This window comes from Canis lupus, chromosome 16, assembly GCF_011100685.1.
Source record: "Canis lupus familiaris isolate Mischka breed German Shepherd chromosome 16, alternate assembly UU_Cfam_GSD_1.0, whole genome shotgun sequence".
In the NCBI taxonomy this organism is placed as follows: Eukaryota; Metazoa; Chordata; class Mammalia; order Carnivora; family Canidae; genus Canis; species Canis lupus.
In genome coordinates, this window is record NC_049237.1 from 25,498,095 (window position 1) to 25,520,239 (window position 22,145).

At 37.1% G+C, this 22,145-nt stretch overlaps 2 protein-coding genes across 10 annotated transcripts in view; both read left to right on the top strand.

Annotated features, from left to right (window-relative positions):
- ZMAT4 (zinc finger matrin-type 4) overlaps positions 1-22,145 on the top strand; it is a 337,657-nt gene that overhangs the window by 209,050 nt on the left and 106,462 nt on the right. For 8 of the 9 annotated variants that reach the window (XM_038559976.1, XM_038559978.1, XM_038559979.1 and 5 more), the window contains one exon: positions 408-635. In XM_038559976.1, coding sequence (XP_038415904.1) covers positions 408-635 — 228 coding nt within the window. Of the gene's footprint in view, positions 1-407; positions 636-8,255; positions 8,747-22,145 lie in introns of those variants that run through there. The other variant, XM_038559974.1, reaches the window with a different exon arrangement.
- Positions 20,049-22,127, top strand: LOC102151353 (probable ATP-dependent RNA helicase DDX43). Its single transcript, XM_038560556.1, has one exon. The coding sequence runs from the start codon at positions 20,049-20,051 to the stop codon at positions 21,939-21,941; it is 1,893 nt and encodes a 630-aa protein (XP_038416484.1). The 3' UTR covers positions 21,942-22,127.

The window sequence follows — 22,145 nt, forward strand, 5'->3', positions numbered from 1 at the left end:
CCAATTGTAACACACAAATGTCTAATTCATCCATTCAGAATCTTTCAAGCCATCATTGTTCAATGTTTATTTCAAGTTTTGCCTACAATTTGTTGAATGGATCTGTCCGTTACCTCCAAGAGTTTATTTTTGAAAGTCTTACTTTTTTCCTAATGGGTGATCTCCTGAACCATCAGATTTAAGCATAACAATGTGAGAAATCTAATCTCAATAAATTAGGAATTTTCCGTTGTATCTCAGCTTCAAAAATGCAGGCTGGCAAAGATCATTTTCCTGCTTTCAGTAAACTCTGGATTTCAAGCTCTAGAATGAACATGAGACTCATCCATCTTCGAATATTGAAGAGAAGTGTACTCAGTAACGAACTAACCTAGCCTGTGGTTCTCTCTGGTTATTTTCCTTCACAGCAACACCCCTGAACTCACTTAAGCCTCCGAGGGTGGACACTGCTCCAGTGGTCGCATCTCCCTATCAAAGACGAGATTCAGACAGATACTGTGGACTCTGTGCAGCCTGGTTTAACAATCCTCTCATGGCCCAGCAACATTACGATGGCAAGAAACACAAAAAGAATGCAGCAAGAGTTGCTTTATTAGAACAACTTGGGACAACTCTGGACATGGGGGAACTAAGAGGTAAGCGAAACTCTTAATTTCTGCCACAAAACTGGGCTGTCTGAGAAAGATTGTCTTCACAGATTGCATTGGTTACTAAGGAAAAATCCAGGCTCATCTAAAAGAAATAGATGGAAAGAGAAATGAGCAGAGAGCTAGCTTAATTTTTGTAATCTCCTTCATTTCAAACTCTTTGTTATTTCCATATTTTTATTGAGTATTTTTCAGATTGAAGCCACTCATATATGAACTAGATATTTTTCTTCTGCTTTACCTTTTTTTAAGGGGGGCAGGGGCAGAGAGAGAATCTCAAGCAGGCTCCATGCTCAGTGCAGAGCCCAACACGGGGCTCAATCTCACAACCCTGAGATGATGACCTGAGCCAAAAGCAAAAGCCAAATGCTTAACTGAGTTATCCAGGAGTACCTCTGCTTTATCTTTAAACACCTTCACTAATGAATGCTTTTGTAGATGAGCAATATGAGAGAAGATGCTAAAAAGGCCAAGTAGCATTATCTTATTAGAAATTTTGTGCTTTTATAAATCCAACGGAAATGAAGCAGCATGTTGACTCTAATAGCTAAAACAAGCCCAAGTCCCTTTAATAGAAATATCTAGGAAGCTGAGGTAAGATGGTTCCACCATATGGTCAATAGCCAGCTTCCCAATCGCACCCTGCCAGATGTTTCCTTAAGTAATGGAAAGCATGCAGCTTTTGAAATTCGTATGGGGTTTCACAGAAGCTGCTGAGTAATGCTACTTGACCTTTTGAGCATCTTCTCTCAGGAACCATAGGATGAGGATCATTCCTGTGGATTCCTTAAGAAGACATATACCACATCGTGGGACTTAATAGGATCTTTTCTCATCAACAACCATTTAAACATTTTTCAATCACTTCAACATTTTTGATCAACTCATGTTGGCAGTGTAGAAGTAGTACAGAATCACATAAAATATTTTTTTTTCTGAGAAAATACATTTTTTCATGAAAATAATTTTGCAAAGGGTGCTATGAATACTATTAAGTGTTATATGGGCCAGATGAGCTTTTATGGGCTGGCCGAGAATCTTTATTCATAATAGCTCTAATAAGAATATTTGCAACTCAATTTTGAGAATGCAGTCTGAGTTTAAACTGGGTACTATGTGTGGAGCCTATAATTCCTTCCCTAACCTGGCTATGAGCCTCCAGGAGGGGTCATTGTAGTCAGGAAATGCCATGGTATAATTCTAGACCAGACAAGTGGGACTGAATATCATGCTGTGTGAACTAAAGACAAGCCACTTCTGAGTTTGTTGGTTGAGGAAGACTTCACCCAGGAAAGACATTTGAATGGGAATTAGAAATGTGGGTAGCATTTCAGCAGGACTTCCATGTGAGCAGATTCAAATACATACAGGGAAAAAGGCAGGAAAACATTAGCTGTAGCTGGCAAATAAACACGTTGCCATGAAAGAATCCTCTAATACCATATAGATTTAGGATTGGAGGTCCATTAGTACATCTATAGAGCTTGATTAGAGATGGATTTTTCCAAGATATGTAATTAAGAACAACAAATAAGAACAAACATTAAAAAACACTGTATTTCAGGTTTGTTTTTAGCTATAGAAAAACAACACAGGGCTTCATATTTCAGAATGTTGGATAATTTCATCACAAAGCTTTTCAAATTGTTGGTGCTATTGCTTTTTGTTGGGGGATTTCTTGTATTCTCTGTCTATGTCTTGTTAAAAAATACAGAAAAAGTCTCTCCATAGCTGAAGGCCTTCCCGAAACTCGCTGTTACTGGCAGATAACGAGTTGGCTCAGTGACTCCTTCACGGCAGGGCACTGAAGGAGAAAAATAGGGCTTTATTTATGTTTTGTGCCAGATATTATGACTTGTAGAAGAATTATTTCTAGAGCACATTCTTCTTGTCTATTTTGAATTATCAGTGCTGCATCTTTTATGTACAACCACATTTAATGACTTGGGCGTCTGAATTCTGTAACATTTGAGCAGCTTGTCTTTTATACAGAAGACAAAAAGGGCTGCTCTTTGACTTGATAACTCAATGTGACTATGACTCAGTAGCACATGAGATGTGATTAGCATTGAACACAATGTCCTTGAAACCAACCTTTCACCCACCCCAGGTGACATCTTGATATATGTTTATTCAGGCATAAAATATTGGAAAAGCTTGAGGAATAAAACAATGATGATAAATCAGCACTTTTACACACACCACACACATGCATATGCACATACACACCCACCCATATTTCTGGAATGCTTCTAATGCATTATTAATCAGATACTAAGGACAAAACTACTAATTAGTAAATATATCTATAACTTTTTAAAAACTTGTGTCATGCAGCTAGAACATTCCAGGCATTCTTTCTTTCATAGAACTCAGGTGTTTGTTTGTTTTAAGATTTTATTTATTTATTTGAGAGAGAGTATGAGCAGGAGGAGGGGCAGAGGTAGAAGGAGAAGTAGACTCCCCCCTGAGCAGGGAGCCCTACCCAGGGCTTGATCCCTAGGACCCTGGGATCATGACCTGAGCTAAAGGCAGAGGCTTAACTGACTCAGCCACGCAGGTGCCCTAGAATTTCTCAGTTTTTTAAACACTACAACTTTTACTTACTTATTTTAGTTATCCTGACTTATGTCCTTCTCCCGACTTCTATAGATTGTTAGATGGAAAACAGACATTTATGTCTGTTTTGCTCACTGATATGTTCAAAATGTCTAGAACAATGACAGACATAGAGTAGGTACTCAATAATTGAATAGATAACTAGGGGAAGCAAATACTTTTAAAATTCACCTAAAAGCCTACATTCTTTTTTTTTTTTTTTTTAAGATTGTATTTATTTATTCATGAGAGAAACACAGAGAAAGAGGCAGAGACATGGGCAAAGGGAGAAGCAGGCTCCCTGCGGGGAGCCTGATGAGGGACTCAATCCCAGGACGCTGGGATCACAACCCGAGCCGAAGGCAGATGCTCAACCACTGAGCCACCCAGTGCACCTGAAAGCCTTTATTCTTAACATGATAATCACTTTTATTTCTAAAAGGATCCTGACTGGATAATTTTAAAATGAAATTATGATTTTTTCTTCTAATTTTTAAAAATGATGTCTATTTTATGTACTGTGAAATGCAGGTATTAAGTGTCATATAGTTTGGGGGGTTTTGACATTGCAAACACCTGTATAACCCACAGCCCTATCAAGTTATAATTTATCCATCCCCAGAAAGGTCCTGAGTGCCTTTTCCTAGTCCATCCAACTTCCCATTCCAGAGAACCACTTTTCCTAATTTTTCACCTACATTAGTTTTGCCTATTTTTAAACTTCATATCAATGGAACAGACATATATTTTGTGTGTTGAGCTTCTCTGACATAGCATATTGTTTTTGAAATGTATCCATTTGTTGCATGTAAAGCAGACTAGCCCCTTTTTATTGCTGAATAGTATTCTGTTATATGAAAGTTCCACAATTTATTTATTCTCCTTTAAATTTGTATGTGTGTGTGCTATTTTGAATAAAGCTTTCATGAACATTCTTGTGTGTGTGTGTGTGTGTGTGTGTGTGTGTCACTTACCTGAGAATAGAATCATGGGGTCATAAAGTTGGGAGTATTTTTAACTATATAAGGAATTGTCAAAATATTTTCTGAAGTAACTGCATTCTTTTGCATTCCCCAAAGCAACATATACAAATTCCATACTCCCACCAATATCTGTTTTTGTCAGTTTTCAAAATTTTAGCCATTCTAGTAGGTATAGAAAAGTATTTCATTATGGCTTTAATTTGCATTTCCATGTTGGCTAATGATGTCAAACACTTTTAATGTGCTTATTGGTCATTTGTATATCTTCCTTTGTGAGGTATCCGTGCATGTCTTTTGTCTACTTTTAAAAAGTGTTGATTGGGGCAGTCTGGGTGGCTCAGTGGTTTAGTGCTGCCTTCAGCCCAGGGTGTGGTCCTGGAGACCTGGAATTGAGTCCCATGTCAGGCTCCCTGCATGGAGCCTGCTTCTCCCTCTGCCTGTGTCTCTGCCTCTCTTTCTGTGTCTCTCATGAATAAATAAATAAAATCTTAAAAAAAAATAAAAATAAATAAAAAGTGTGGTTGTCTTTTTATTGTTGAGTAATAATAGGAGCTTTTCATATATTATTAACACAAATCCTTTGTTAGATATATGCACTGCAAATATTTTCTCCTAGTCTACGATTTGGCTATTCATTTCTTTAAATAATGTCTGGCAAACAGACATTACTAAATTATAAAAGTCTGATTAATCTTTTTTCCCTTTTATGATCATTGCTTTTTGTGTCACATCTAAAAAATCTTTGCCTGCAACCAAGATCAAAGATGTTCTTACATGTTTTTGTCTACAAATGTCATAGTTTTAGCTCTTATATCTAGGATTATGATGTATCTCAAACTAACTTTTGTGTGTGACATGAGATGGGAGTTGAAATACATTTTGTTTTCATATATTTACCGAGTTATTTCAGAAAATTTGTTAAAATATCTTCTTTTCCTCATTGAATGATCTGAGCAACATTATTGAAAATCTATTAATTGTACATGAGTCTCTTTGCATCCAACTATTGTGTTCCATTGGTTTGTTTTGTTTATGCCAGTACCACATTGTATTGATTCCTTTAGTATTACGGAAGTCTTGAAATCAGGTAATGCAAACTCTCCAGCTTTTTCTTCTTCCTCAGTATTGCTTGGCTGTTCTAAATCCTTTGCATATCTATATAAATTTCACAGTCAATTTGTCAATTTCTACACAGAAAGCTTGTTGTAATGTTGAGTGGGGTTGAATTTAATCTAAAGATCAATGTGGGGAGATTTATTTTATTTCTTCACAATACTGAGTCTTCGATTCTGTGAAAATCCTATATTTATTTATTTATTTATTTATTTATTTATTTATTTATTTATTTATTTATGATTTTTTCAAGTTCTGTTAGCAACATTTTGCAGTTTTCAGTGTAAAGGTTCTCACATTTTAAAAAAATTTCTTCAACTATTTTTGCTCTTTAATACTAATGTGGATTATTTATTTGGAATTTCATTTTTATGTGTTGATTACTGATATGGAAAATGCACCTGGTTTTTCTACATTGGTTTTGATTCTGTTACCTATGCATAACTTGCTACCCATTATTGGTATATAATTTAATAGCACAAGAAATTGTACCTTTTGTAGTTTTTGGTAGTCACATTATTTAGTCATTGGAAACTCCATAGAATTGTGTTAGCATTCTTGCCTTCCTTTGTTCAAGTGAGAAGTCGAATTTTAAAAATTATTCTTGTAGATTAGCAAAGAATTTTAAATGAGATTGGCCTAAATGGTTATTAATATGTATAACCTGGTTAGTGATTCAATGTTAGTGTTATTTGTTCCAGAAAACAGATGTCTCTACTTCCAAGTTTTAATTTAACAAGAAAAATAGTCACCTTTTTCTGAAGATGGAGTATAATGTAGGAAACAAAGGAAGTCATTGAATTATGAAATTATAAAATTCAATGATCACAACGTACTTCAGAGGTTTTTATAGTTTAAATTCTTCTTGCTATCATAAAACACAGATATTAGGTAGTTTCTTATTTAAAAATAGTGACAGTATAAAATGTGAAATTAAAGTTAGGGGGAAATAGAATATACATTTTGCAGCTCTTTATTATTTATTCTTTTAAACATTGTAGGGTAGAAAATGCAGTTATTTTGTTGCTTCAGAAGAAACTAGAAATCTGATGCAATTCTCAGCTGTAGACACAGAGCAAAGAACTCTTTTGAAAATTTGATAATGTTTCTGAGCATATAAGCAGGTAGTGTTGGAAAGGACATCAAACATCATTGAATTATACTCCTTTTGCCTCCCTCCCTCCCTCCCTCCCTCCCTCCCTCCCTCCCTCCCTTCTCCCTTCCCTCCCCCCTTGTGGAGCAGCATTCTGAGGCCCAGAGAAGGGAAGATGTGACTGTTACCCTTCTAAATTATGGCTAGACCCACAGCTCCTGATTGTGTGCACACCAATTTCTAGTGACTCATCATTGACTAAATAGAACTCTGAATAATTAACTCTTTAAAAAAAACAGTTGAGTTTGGGGACTTAATATATTTTTAAATACATATAGCTAGCCTTGAACTATAGTATAGAATGGGCACAGTCAACTCTCAGTTTTCTGGGAATGAATCACTTACAAAGTGCCTTATATAGCTTTAATAAAGGAGTTTTCCTCACATTCATGACTCCATCTCAACAGGAGTGAATATAGAAATGCAGAGAAATCATATTCACTATTCACAGGGACCTGGTATGGAGAAGTAAAGTTTTGTGAAGAGAAAACATATTCCCAGAGGGGAATTTATTACTCTCTCTATAAGGCAGTTTCTACCTTTACTAATAGGAATGGGGATTAATTTCCAAGGGATACAAGAAGCTTATATAGGACTTCAAATCATTAAAGTAGTATGAGTCAGAAAGCAGATGTACCTCAAAATGAACAGAACACCGGAGTAAGAGATTTTTACTCTTTGTTATTTCTGCTGTGGACTTTCAGTGTTTTCTGTCTCATATTTTGTCACACTTCCTTAGTTTGGTCATTGGTCATATCTCAGGGAGTAGACAGCTTAGTTCCATCATTTATCACCCCTCTATCTTCAGTTACCTAAGATACCTGTGCAGGGGGGCTCAGGCATTGAGTCTGCTTGAAAGTTTGTTCCAGTGGAAAGAAAGGTGCTCTAGGTAAGAAAAGTGAACAGGTTTTTTTTTTTTTTTTTTTTTAAGATTTTACTTATTGACTCATGAGAGACAGAGATAGAGGCAGAGACACAGGCAGAGGGAGAAGCAGGCTCGATGCTAGGAGCTCAATACGGTACTCAAATGTAGGACCCTTGGATCACCACCTGAGCCAAAGGCAGACACTAAGTTACTAAGCCACCCAGGTGCCCCCAAAATGAACAGTTTTCAAAGGCAACCAGTCTAAGTATTGCTATGTAAAAATTACCTCAAAGTGTAGAGCTTTAAAAAAAAAAAAAAAAAACAATAGATTTTTAAATATCTGTTTCTGTGGAAGAATTTGGGAGTGGCTTGGCTGGGTGATTCTGGAAAATTTGAAAATATGAATGAAAGAAAGAAGAAAGAAAAAGTGACTCACTCATATAATGGCAAGAGGCCTCAGTTTTTCTCCTCACAGTACTTTCCCAGGATTTGTTTTACATGCTCCTGTGATGGTGGCCGGCTTCCCACAGAATGAGACATTTGAGAGAGATTGGGTGGAGTGCTTGAAGGTTGCATAGCATTACCTGCTTCACATTCTACTAGTTAGAAGTCAGTACTAGACCATATTCAAGGACTGGTAGAGCAGTAGACTCCATCTTTGAGGAGAGGATTGTTAGAGAATGTGGCAACATACTAAAACCAACACAGTCAGAAAGCAAGTGGACAACTGACCTATGTGATAAATACTGTTCTCTCATAGCCTTGTAGATTTTAGAGTGAAAAGCATCTCATCTACGGGTGAAATTAATATATGCAGTCAACATATCAAGTCAAAGATTTTATTTTATTTATTTACTTTTAACTAAAATCTAACAGAGATTTCTGCCTATCCTCAGGAGAACCAAGAAAGTACTCTGTCTTCCTCTGCCCAAGGTCTGGGCCTGGCCTGATGGATGTCACGGCTGGGGTCAGCAGAGACAGGACATAACCATACCATCTGAAGTTTGCTATCATCCAACAACCATCGTTTCTTCATCCAACAACCATACTCCCTTTGTGTTTGGCCAATTCAATATACTTGAAGGATTCAAAAGATTTGGGGACCAAATTAATTGGCGTTAACAACTTGATTGTGGGCTCCCAATCTCCATGTGAGTTGATAGAAACAGAAGTTCCAATCAAGATTTTAGAAACAGGAAGATTGTTACATGTTATTGCTTGGTTTCCTCTCTGATTCTTCCTTTATTCATTTATTCATTTTTTAATCATTCACTGATATTGAACTCCTGCTGTATACCAGGCAAAAAGTGTTGGCGATACTATGATGAATGAGAGAAAAAGGCCTCTATCTTGGCAAGAAGACAGAAAATAAAGAAGCATATTTTTAGCCTATGGCAAATGCTAAAGGGAGAAAAGTGGGGTGTTATAATAAATAATGAAGTAGGAGGTAGGTTCCTTTAAATGGGATGATTAGTGACAGCCTTACAGGGAAGCTGACATTTTAGACTGTGACCTGAATGAGGGAGAGGATCCAGACATGAAACACCTACACATTTTTTGCAGAGGTACTATCAAGTACAAACAGCCCAGTGTGGAGAAGGGGCTTGGCACATTTCAGGGGCCTATCGCATTAAAGGTAGGCAGAGTGCCTGAAGCTAATAAGGGATAAAAAGTGAGATTGGGTTTAGACAGAATCACATTGTGCAGATTTTAATGGGTCATTGTGAGAGTTTTGATTTATTCTAAGTATACATAGGTGTTTGCAGCTCATCTTACTTGTGAATTCACATGATCCACATTTTCTACTGAAGGGCTGGTTTCATTTCCACTCTAGGTTACCTCTCTTCCCACTGTCTTGCTTCCGTCATTCCTGTGAATACACCCTTTATCATACTTCCTTTGTTCAAGGCTGCATTTCTCATGCTTCTAGCAGATTTTTAGGGTAGCAAAACTTTCTGGTAAGAAATCCATCACTCATTCATGTTTTTCAGGGCTAAAAAAAACGAAATAGCAAAACAAAACAAAAAACCCTGGAGTTCCTTTAGTGTTTGAAGGAAAGAACAACTGACCTATGTTTCCTTCATGGTGTTGGCTGTAAGTGAGTGCTTTGGAGAAGAGAAAATGTGCTACTATGTAGTATGTGTTGTGAAGGACAATTACTTGGCACTCATTGAGTTGAGGAGGAAACAAACTCAGGAACAGCATATTGGCTACTGCAGAATAGCAGGGGTATTAAATAGGAATGTAGTAGGTGTATTCGGGGATATTAGGGGCAGTTGATTCATGGGAAAAATAGGTCTAACAAGTACCCACTGAAGTGTTCATTTTAGAGCATTCTGGCCACTGATTAAGCCTTGTCTAGGGATCCCTGGGTGGCGCAGCGGTTTAGCGCCTGCCTTTGGCCCAGGGCGCGATCCTGGAGACCCGGGATCGAATCCCACGTCGGGCTCCCGGTGCATGGAGCCTGCTTCTCCCTCTGCCTATGTCTCTGCCTCTCTCTCTCTCTCTCTCTCTCTCTCTCTATGTGACTATCATAAATAAATAAAAATTAAAAAAAAAAAGCCTTGTCTAACTGAGCCAGTAGAAGAGACAGACTGTTTAAGTATGGAAATGTAAAGGTAATAGTGAGAATAGAGCAGTGAAGCTGCCAGACTTTCAGATCAGTGGAGTCAAGTGGGCCTTGAAAGACACCTGGAAGAGCAGCCCGGGTGGCTCAGCTGTTTAGTGCCGCCTTCAGCCCAGGGCCTGATCCTGGAGACCTGGGATGGAGTCCCACATCAGGCTCCCTGCATGGAGCCTGCTTCTCCCTCTGCCTGTGTCTCTGCCTCTCTCTCTCTCTGTATGTCTTTCATGGATAAATAAATAAAATCTTAAAAAAAAAAAAAAGACACCTGGAAGATATACAGGGCAGCTGAGAGGGATGAAGTTGCAGTCTGAGGACAGAGCCATGAAAAGGCATGGTAGCAAGGGAAACAGGATCCCCTTGAGGAACTGTATGATGTGGCTGGAGTTTAATGCCAGGTTTGGGATTAATGGGAGAAGTTGCTGGAGAAAGAGTCAGATCATAATTAGATTTAAATACTTTCACTTAGCCCTGAAGGCTGTGGGAGTGATTTCAAGATTTCTGGCAGGAAACTTGTTTTTATGAAAGAAGTTGCTAGAGACAGCAGTGAGGAGGGTGGGTTAGGGAACTAGACAAAAGACAAGGAGGTATTTTGGAAGCCTATTAATTTAATCCAGTGAGTAATTATGCCAATTTAAATAAGGAAAATCATAGCACTAAGCATATAAGTAAAGGGAATAAAATGAGAAAAAAATATGAATGTGAGCTCAAAGAATTTGGTCCCAATTGGCCCTTTAGAGCCTCTGACAGCTGCCTCTCCCATGGCAGAGCATGTCCATGACTTACTCTTAACTTACTATGCTACATCCCACATACTGTGAGAGCCTTCTTCTGAAATGTGAAGCCCAGCTCTGAACATTTGGTGCTATCAGTGCTGATACTTTTAATCCAGTTTTGGTCTTGTCAAAATTTCTTCAGAATTCTTATTCTTCTTTGCATCGCTGACAGAATCCAAAGCAGTATATTATTGATAGAAGGTTCTTAATGAATGTCTACAGATTTGCATGGTCTTATCCTACTAATCAAAGACCATATTTTCTAATTTCTAAGTGCAGTCAGAATTGTGGCTCTCAAGTTGATGGGTGGATATTTCACAGTGCTGAATACTTGATAAAAAAATTACTATGTCAAGTAAGGTGCCTTTTTATTATATTTAGTACATTAAAGCAAAAACATTAGTTCATTCCTTGTACTAATATTTTCAATCTCTGAAAGCTGTATGTATTTTATCTAGTTAAGAATCAGCAGAAAATAGGAACTTAAAGCAGATATGATAATTATAGAACACAATTCTAAATTGAATGGTAGGGGAAGAGGTGCCAGAAGAAAATACTCAGCTTAGATTACACCTGGTTATTTTTGCATTATTATTTTTAATGTGTTTTGACACCTCAGCTGTTGCATATAGACTTACTCTGATCTTCAGAGCCCACATTTTGGGTTAGATAATTAAACTGCTTAAATGGCTCGTGTTCCTGTCATATTATTGAAGTGGGAAAATAGTGTGATATAGAAGAGATCATTTTCATTCATTCATTCACTCATTCATTTATTCATTCACAGTTACTAGATATCTCTTATCTGCAGGCTTTGTGACTGAAGTTATATAGAATATTGAAATGTCTGACTCCTCCAAATCTTAAAGGGTTTAAAGTCTGAAGAAGAGGTAGAGAGCAAGATAATACCTTCATGGAAATAAATATAACACAAAATATGGAAAAGAAATGAGAGTTTGTGGATGCCTGGGTGGTTCAACGATTGAGCGTCTGCTTCAGCTTAGGGCATGGTCCCAGGGTCCTGGGATCCAGTCCTGCATCAAGTTCCCCACAGGGAGCCTGCTTCTCCCTCTGCCTATGTCTCTGCCTCTCTCTGTGTCTCTCATGAATTATAAATAAATAAAATCTTAAAAAAATGAGAGCTTAGGAATTACTCCAGCCCAATACATTGGGATTTGAAAATCATGGAGAAACTACTTCCAACTTGGAGTTAGCATCATACATATGAAAACTGGTGACCAGGTTCTCTAGAGCCAGGAGATCTGTGTGATGAAAGGCATAGAGAGATGGGAAAAGTATGAGCATAATTAGCAAACAAGTTCAGTGGGGTTAGATGGATAAGTGAGACAAAGCTGGGAAGACAGCTCAAAACCAAATAATGTATAGCCTTGAATGTCAGGCAAACCTGTACTTCTTTTGCCAGCCACAGACTTTTTTTTTTTTTTTTTTTTTTGGAATGGCAAATGGCTGGTCTCATGTGTGTTTTTTAGGGGGATGACTGTGGGAGGTTCAAGAGAACAGAAAACCAGATGGAATCAATATAGAAGTCTATGTGAAGGCTTTGAGAGGACTGGAGGGTCAGAGGAGAAGTGGGACAGTGAAAGATATATTTCTCTGTATCAGTCAGCGTACTTTTCCCCTCAACAAAGTGCAAGGGAGCAGAGGCATTAGAATTCTGAAAGATACCTTGGCAAGGCCTTGGGAACACTAATAGGGAAAAATATAAATTTAATGAGTAATATGAATAATAACTTAAATTTCTGCTCAATCTCAAATTCAACAAGGAATGTGGTCAAACATTCACAGTTGTCTATTTACATCCTGTAGGCAAATCTTTCTTCAGCCAAGACAGATTCTTGCCTATTATTGTTATTAATGAAGCTAATAAATGCAATACTGTCTAGAGAAATTCGGCTAACTCTTTATCATCACTGACTAGGTTTTAAAAAGATGAGGTTGGCTTTTAAAATGGAATCGTTCTGCCTCCATTTATGGATTGTAGGGTGCTGTCATTTCAGAGTTGGCTAATACATTAGAAACAGCCTCAAATTTCATACATGGAACCAGTGTCCTTGGCTGTGAGATATTGACCAAGAAAAAGACAAAAGCAACATCAAAACACACCTACCAAAATCTAAGCCACTTAACTGTTCTGTAGTTGCCAATTTGGGTTACACTGAGGAAGCTGACAGTATCATGTGAAGCTGCTAACCAAGTCATTTTTCTTTCTTGGTACCTTAAGACCCTTCTTCAGTATTGATTGAAATTCTCTACTATTTAGTGTAAGCTCAAGAACTAGGATAGTATTTTGCAAGAGCTCAGCACAATGTTTTCCTAAAGTTCTAAGAAGATGTATCTGTTACGAAGGATCTTAAATAGCCATGGGCTTTGTTAGTGGTATTCATTTGACAAAAGAAGGGATGCTTGTGAAAAGATGCAAAATCAGGAGAAACCTGTCCTTCAACAAATAGGAAAACCATTTTGTTTGTTTCTAAAATCACAGCTTTAACTCCATGCAGAAAAGCAGTCATATGTGTCTTTTATTTTAAAACTACTACAGATAGGGATGCCTGGGTGGCTCAGTGGTTGAGCGTCTGCCTTCAGCTCAGGGCGTGATCCTGGAGTCCCAGGATTGAGTCCTACATCGGGCTCCTTGTGAGGAGCCTGCTTCTCCCTCTGCGTCTGCCTTCTCTCTGTGTTTCTCATGAGTAAATAAATAAACTCTTTAAAAAAATAAATAAAAATAAAACTACTACAGATAAACCTAATTTTCTGCAGTAGGTGGGATTCTATAAAGTTGATTGTAAGTTGATATTAGAGTATATGAAACAAATGTCAGGTTTATTCAAAGAAGAACATATCTACTGATGTTTTTGTTCACTGCCTTATTTTTACTAATTTTCAATCCGCACTTACCATGTGACAAGCATTGTGATAAACCCTGGAATATAAAGATGACATTGTCCTGGAATGTGAAAGAGGACATTCTTCTGTTTTCAAGAAGTCTATAGAATTGTAATTCCTGTGGCAAGTGAAATACCATAAAGCTTTCTACTTGAAGGTTTTCGTGTATCTTCTGTATGTAAATGTATAGATATATGGGAAAGAAAGAAACAGACAAAAGTATAGTCCATTCTATACTTTCAATCTCTTTTTCAAATGGATTCTGCTACTGGCAATTATCATCTCTTGTGAATATTTCCCCAAGAATATGGGGATTTTATATTTGAGGTTGAGATGAGGAAGGAATCAGCAGGCATCCTGATAAATTGTGTCTGGAATCTTTGATTGGCTGTATGCCCAGCACCAAAGCTGCCACATGAAAATGGAGAAATTCAATCCTGTAGATGCTTTCTATAATGGAGTCACCTGGAAGAAAGTTATCTTTCTTTATTCATCCATTAGTCATTCAACAAATACTTACTAGGTGATTATTATGTAATAGACATCATGTTCAACGCTGGAGATGCAATAATGAAGAAGGCATGGACCTTGCCTTCAGGAAACTTCATTGCTAGTAGGAAATTTAAGCATTCTAATGTTACTTAAAACTTGTGTTTAAAATCCCCGAATGGTTTATATGTATTTACTGTAAGAAATGGAAAAATTTCCCCTTAAAATCTTGGAAAAACCTCTTTAACTTAAAAATACACAGCAATAAAATTAAATACTTCTTTGGGAATATAGAAGCTGGTGGTGTGCTGCCAATAGAAATGTTATTTACCAAAACAGATCTTTTATTTGGAAGGTGTGTATGATGCCTACATTAGCTAAGTGGGCTCTTAGACCTGAATAATGAACAAAAATATGCAATAAGTTGAATTTGGAGTCTATTTTTACAAAGTATGACAAATAATGATACATTTACTGAAATAGCTAATGGACCAGTGAAGTGGTAGCATAGCTTTTCACAGATACCAGCTGGCAAACTGTTAAATAATTTGAAATGAGTTATCAAGCATTGTTGTTTTGTAAATAAGTCTTGATTTCCTTTGCCTTTACACGTGAAAGAGAGGCATGTATTGCTCAATATGAGTCCTTTAGGGGAAAGCCATGGTTTCACAAAATCCTGGTGAATCATTAAGATTCAGTGCAGTGGACACAGAGTCAGAAACCCTGGAGGTGAGTCTCAAGTCCTGTTACCAAGTAGCTGTGAGGACTTGATGAATTGCTTCACCCCATGGGTCACAGTTTCCGCTCTATAAAATGAAGGCGTTGGGCTGGGTCATTCACAGCATCTCTTCTCACATTATCTTCCATTTAGTTTCCATCTAGGTCAGTGTGAACCACAGAGGAGCACTTCCTTGTGAGTTTGTGTGCTAGACATATGGATAGTTTCACCTCCAGAATTGGATTTGGTATATTAGATGGTCCAAGCTCAGTTTTAATGAAGAATTGATCCTACCTTGGGACCATAAGAAAGAGTTTTATTTTGTCCCTCTCTATTATTTTGACTACCCATGGACTTCTGCAGCTCAAGGGCAATGTAAGGATTGATTCAGGTATGTGGTCATAGCAAAAAAGCTTTTGAATTCTATTTAGCTTGAATCTGAACAAACTGTATCTCGACTTGCAGACCAACCGAGGAGGTACTTCAAGCTATTCTCCTCATACTTGGAACTGTTGCTAATCCTCAAAAGTCAATGCTGACTTTATCTTTTTACTCATCCCTTTATCTGGTCTCTGTTCCATAGCTCTCCCTCTATTTCAAGTGCACATCTATAACTTTCCTATTTTAATTCTCAGACATAAAAGTTCTTCAGTGTAATCAGTGGTCATTGGCCTCTGCAACATACATGCACACACACACATGTACCCACACATACATACTTGATTGCTAATCATATATATTGTTTCAATCATCTCTCACTTTTCCCAAGTATGGTTACCATGTGAATGGAATTGACCATTGTTGCCACCTAATCATGGGGATCTACTCTAATAATAGTGGAATAATTCCTATCAGATCAATCTCTACCAATAATTATACACTCTGGTCAATATATTAAAATTATTTACTTGAAGGCAATGAAGAACATTCAAAAGCAACCAGAAACTTGAAGAAAATGAATACTTGGAAGAAGAAAACAACATTGAGTGGTTTTCCTAATTTTAATAGCTCTTTAACTCAGGGCTAACCCCACACAGCACCAGCTGGTTAGCTAAAACTCAGATTAAAAACCCATAGTCTTGCTAGCTTGAAGAACCAGAGGAAAGAGTAATGGGGTGCATACCACCGGGAAGTTGAAGGAAAATTAAAGAAAGGAGAAAGCCACAGAGGGGATGGCTCAAATTTTATCTATATACTCAGATTAAACTTGGACCTGATACTAAGCAACACATCCATGAGGCCAACTCCAAACAGCCTAGCTAAGGCTAAAGGATTGAGTAGAAATTTTATCTGCTGCCTCCTCTGCCCAACACATGCATCACTAGAGACACAGAGGTTGGAGTATGAGTTCAGCTAAGTTCACTGTCTGCTTTAAAAATAAGTACTCTTTGGAGAAATATAACAAAATCTAGAGTTTATACAATGAATCATAATGTCCAGATATAGTACTAAATTAATATATATGCATCTGAAGAAATAGGAAAATATGACCCATATTCAAAAGAAAATGTAATAAATGGAGATAATACTGAGATGATCTAGCTAATGGATATGCTTGGAGATATAGAAGAAAATACAATCATAATGAGTTGGGAAATAGAAAATCTAATCTGTAATAGAAACAAGACCTAAGTGAAAAATTTAGATATGAAAAACATCCAGAATTTTAAAATTCTTGCATGTGTTTATCTCCCCACAACACTGGTTGTGTTTATAACTAATTGGATTGATGAAAGAGTCAGTGAACTTGAAGTTAGATCAGGAGAAATTTCTGATCTAAAGAAATCAGAAAGAAAATTTAAAAAGAATAAAAACATCACAGCAGTGTGTGACAATGTCAAAAATTCTAATTTATGGAAAGACACAAATTAAATATTTTGGAAACTCACAAAGTGATAAATATAAAGAAAACCACACCTAGAATCATGCATATCATAGTCAAACTGCTGAAAACAAAAGATTAAATCTTGAGGAAGGAAAATTACATACTACAAATAAAGCAACAACCATACGAATTATAGCTGATTTCTCATTAAAACAAAAAAGTTAAATCCAGAAGTCAATGAAACTCTTCAAAGTACTGTAAGAAAAATAAACAAACCTGTCAACTAGTGAAAATATTCTTCAAAAATAAAGGTGTAGTAAAGACATTTTCAAATGAACAAAAACTAAAGAATTTGTTGCCAGCAGATCCACACAAGAAGTGCTAAAGGCTTCTTTAGGTTATCCAGAAATGCCAGATGGAAAATCAGATCTTGAAGAAGGAATGAAAATCATTAGGCATGATAAGAATGTAGATTAGCATAACAGGCTTTCTTTTATTTTAATTTCTTTGAAATACATATGATCCTTTCCTATGCCTCTGTTGTAAAAAAATGAGATGTAATTCAACAGAGAGATCATTCACCATTTCAAAGTATCAAATATGGTGGTTTTTAGTATATTCACAAACTTGTGCAACCATGAACACCATCAATTTTAGAATGCTTCATCATCATCATAAGGCCCTGTACTATCTCAGCAGTTATTCAATGTTCTCCCCTACCACAGCTCCCCATTCTGTCCCTGAACTTGCCTATTCTGGACATTTCATGTAAATGGAATCCTATGATATGAGCCTTTTTGAGTCTGTTTTTTTCACTTAGCATATTGTTTTTAAGGCTAATCCATGTTGTAGCCTGTATTGTACCAATACATCATTTGTTTTTATTGCTGAATAATATTCCATTGTGTGGATCACCTTTTGTTTATCCATTCATCAATTAATGGACATTTGGATAGTTTCCTATTTTGACTATCATGATTAGTACTAATTTAAACATTCATGTAAAAGCTTTGGTGTAGATGTATGTTTTCAGTTCTCTTGGTTATATACCTAGGAATGGAATTGCTAAGGTATGTGATAACTCTTATGTTTAACTTTTTAAAAAACTATATACCTGTTTTCCAAATGTGGCTGCACTATTTTATATTCCCACCAGCAATGTCTAGGTATTCTAGTTTCTTCACATCCTTCTCAACATTTATTATTATCCATCTTCTTAATCCCATCTATCCTAGTGGGCTAATGACATGAGCATCTTATCATATTGGACATTTGTGTATGTTCTTGGAAAAATACCTATGCATGTCCTTTGTCAAGTTTTTAATTGAGTTGTCTTTTTACCTTTAGTTTTTTATAGTTTGAATACTAGACTTATAGCAGACATATGATTTGCATTTTTTCTTCCATCCATGGGTTATTTTTTCAGTTTCTTAGTAGTATCCTTTGAAGCTCAAATATTTTTAATTTTGATTATGTTTATATTTCTTTTGTTTTTTGTATTCTTGGTATGTTACCTAAGAGGCCACTGGTTAATCTAATTGTCACAAAAATTTACACCTAATTTTCTTCTACATCTTACATTCAGGACTTTGATCCATTTTGAGTTAATCTTTGTATATGTTTTGAGGAAGGGGTCCAACTTCTTTCTTTTGTAGGTGAATATCCAGTTGTACCTGCAGCATTTGTTGAAAAGACTATTTCCTTATTGAATTATCTTACATCCATGCTGAACATCAATTGATCATAAATGTATGGGTTTATTTTTGGGCTACCAGTTCTATTCCATTGATCTATAGGTCTGTCTTTATTCCATTACCACCCAATCTTGATTACTGTAGCATTATAGTAGACGTTGAGATCAAGAAGTATCAGTGCTGCAACTTTGCTTTTCTTCTTCAAAATTTATTTCGGTTATTCTGGGTCCCTTTCATTTCCATATGAGTTTTAGGGTCACTTTATTAATTTCTTTAAAAATAACATCTATAGCTTGATAGTGCTTATGTTGAATCTGTAGATAAATTTGGGGAATATTGCCATCTTAACAATATTGTCTTCCATGAGCACAAGATGACTCTCCCTTTATTTAGGTCTTTTAAACATTTTTTTCAACAATATTTTATAGTATTCAGTGTATAAGTCTTGCATCTATTTTGCTAAGCTTATTCTTAATATTGTATTATTTTTCATGCAACTGTAAATGAATTTTCTTAATTTCACTTTTGGATTGTTCATTGCAAGTGGATAGACATACAATTGTGTGAACTTTTTATACTGACCTTACACCTTTATAAAACTCATTTATTAGCACTAGCAGTTTGTGAGTGTGTATATTCCTTAGGATTTCCTATATACAAAATCAAGTCATCTGCAAATAGTGTTATCTCTTCTTTTCCAATATGGATGCATTTTATTTCAATTTCTTTTCCAACAGCCCTGGCAAGAACCTCCAGGGCATTGTTGATAGAAGTGGTGAGAGTGGACATACTTTTCTTATTCCTGGTCATACAGAGAAAACATTTAGTTGTTCACTAGTGAGTATGATGCTAGTTGTGTGGTTTTCATGGATGCTCTTTTTCAAGTTAGGGAATTTCCTTTCTATTCCTAGTTTGTTGAGTGTTTTTATCAAGAAAGACTGTTGGGAATATCAAACACTTTTTATTCATCCACTGAGATGATCATTTGATTTGAGTCTTTTATTCTACTTATATGATAAACTATATTCATGGATTTTTATATGTTGAACCAACCTTGAATTCCTGATATGATTTTCACTTGGTCATGCTGAATAATCTTTTTTATTTTTATGAATTCAGTTGCCAGTATTTTTTTGAGGACTTTTATTACAATGGATATTTGGCATAGTTTTCTTATGATTTTGTCTGGGTTTTGTGTCAGAGTATATAATAGGTCTGTGATGAGATAGAGATTGAGGAATTTGGGGACCGATCAAGGAAAAAGATATGACCACTAGGTGACAGTAGCTCATAGGATATTCATTTGAGTGATGCTTTGGCAGATTTGCATGCTGGGAAAGTCCCTCATAGTATGAGACCATTCAGAGGCTATAGCACAGGGCTCACTATCCAGAAAAAGAAGGTTAAGGGACCTACTAAGGGAAAAAAAGGTTTAGTGAAGAGGCTTACATATATAAGTGCTGTCTCTGGGCAGTTTGGCAGAGTATCTCTGAATCAAAGAGCTCTGAAACTGGCAGGGCTTCAATTAGGATTTTATAGCTACAAGACTTATTTTATCTATGGCTAGCAGATTTGGGATGCAGTTTCTTGGGGTGTGCAAAACAGGCAGGCTCTAAGTACCTAAAAATCTGTTTATTTGAGCTCTATTTAAAACAATTAGATGTGGAAAGGCACGACGGCACGGTGGAGAGGTGCGGGCCCGGATTGGAGCAACGTCAGACACGCCGGATCTTCCTTCGGAACCACGTCGAGACAAGAAGCAGGCGCCAACGCTTCCTCATGGGTCGTTGCTTCTCGGCGAAGCTCGGCAGTGTCCCGGGCTCCAGAGAGGAGGCCGGTGGAGGACCCGAATCGAAGAAGTAGGGAGGCCAGTAGGGGCGGCAGGGGCGGCGTCTGGAAGAACTCCGGCCTCCAGCAGCCTGTGGCCGCCGGTCCCCGGGAACCGCCGCTCTGCTTTGGGTTGAAGAATGTATGGGTCGGCGCTGTGATCGGTCGTGGGGGGTCCAAAATAAAAGACCTCCAAACTACAACAAACACGAAAATACAGATAATAAAAGCTTATCCAGAAGCAGAGGTCAGAATTTTTGGGAACAAGGTGATGCAAGCAAAGGCCAAAACAGCGATAGATAATCTTGTTAAAAAACAAGAAAATTACAATTCGAAATCCAGAATTGACTTACCTCCAATTAAGAAAAACTTTTATAGGCAATCAGAAACAACAAGTTCAATGTCACAAGAGCAAGTAGACTCATGGAGGAAAGAAAATAATAATATAATGTGCGATGACTTAAAAGAAGGCGAAAAGCGCCGTATACCCAATCCTACTTGTAAATTTGAGGATGCTTTTCAATATTATCCAGAAGTTATGGAAAACTTTAAAAGGGCAGGGTTTCAAAAACCAACACCAATCCAGTCACAGGCATGGCCAATAGTTCTACAAGGAATAGATCTCATTGGAGTAGCTCAAACCGGAACGGGGAAGACGTTGTCTTATTTAATGCCAGGATTCATCCATCTTGACTTACAGCCTGTAATTAGAGAAAAAAGGAACGGCCCCGGCATGTTAGTCCTCACACCCACGAGGGAATTAGCGCTTCAGGTAGAAGCTGAATGTTCTAAGTATTCGTATAAAGGCCTTAAAAGTGTGTGTATATATGGTGGTGGAGATAGAAATGGACAAATACAAGACCTGAAAAAAGGAGTAGATATTATTATTGCAACTCCTGGGAGGCTGAATGATCTACAAATGAATAACTTCGTCAACCTCAGAAGTATAACCTACTTGGTATTAGATGAAGCTGACAAGATGCTAGATATGGGATTTGAACCCCAGATAATGAAGATTTTGTTAGATGTGCGCCCAGATAGGCAAACCATTATGACAAGTGCAACCTGGCCATATGCTGTCCGTCGACTTGCACAGTCATATTTGAAAGCACCAATGATTGTATATGTTGGCACTTTGGATTTAGTTGCTGTAAGTACTGTAAAACAGAATATAATTGTCACCACGGAAGAGGAGAAACGCTCTCATATCCAACGTTTTCTGGAAAGCATATCTTCTCAGGACAAAGTCATAGTGTTTGTCAGCCGAAAAGCCATTGCTGACCATTTATCAAGTGACCTGATTCTGCAACATGTATCAGTAGAATCTCTTCATGGCAATCGAGAGCAGTGTGACCGAGAGAGAGCATTAGAAAACTTTAAAACAGGTAAAGTAAGAATATTGATTGCCACCGATTTGGCATCAAGAGGTCTCGACGTCAACGATATCACACATGTCTATAATTACGATTTCCCCCGGAACATCGAAGAATATGTACACAGAGTGGGGCGTACTGGAAGAGCAGGGAAGACAGGGATATCTATTACGCTCCTCACCAGAAATGACTGGAGAGTTGCTGGCGAGTTAATCAATATTCTGGAAATAGCACATCAGAGCGTCCCAGAGGAACTTGTGGCAATGGCCGAGAGGTATGAGGCACATAGACTAAGAAAAGAAACGGAAAGAAAGTTGGGGAAACCCCAAGGAAAACCCAAGAAGTTTTATTAGTCTCCTTGAAAAGTGGTGCCAGCCTATTCAAAGATATCAAGATTTTTTTAGAGCTACACTATTTAGAATATCCAGAAATACTGGAAAAATGCTGGCTGGCACTATGAAGAGACAATGGATTCGTAAAAGAATAAGTGTTTAAAAATAGAATTTGACATTTTATACTTTCTTTAATAAAATCAAAAGCGTTTAAACATGAGTTAA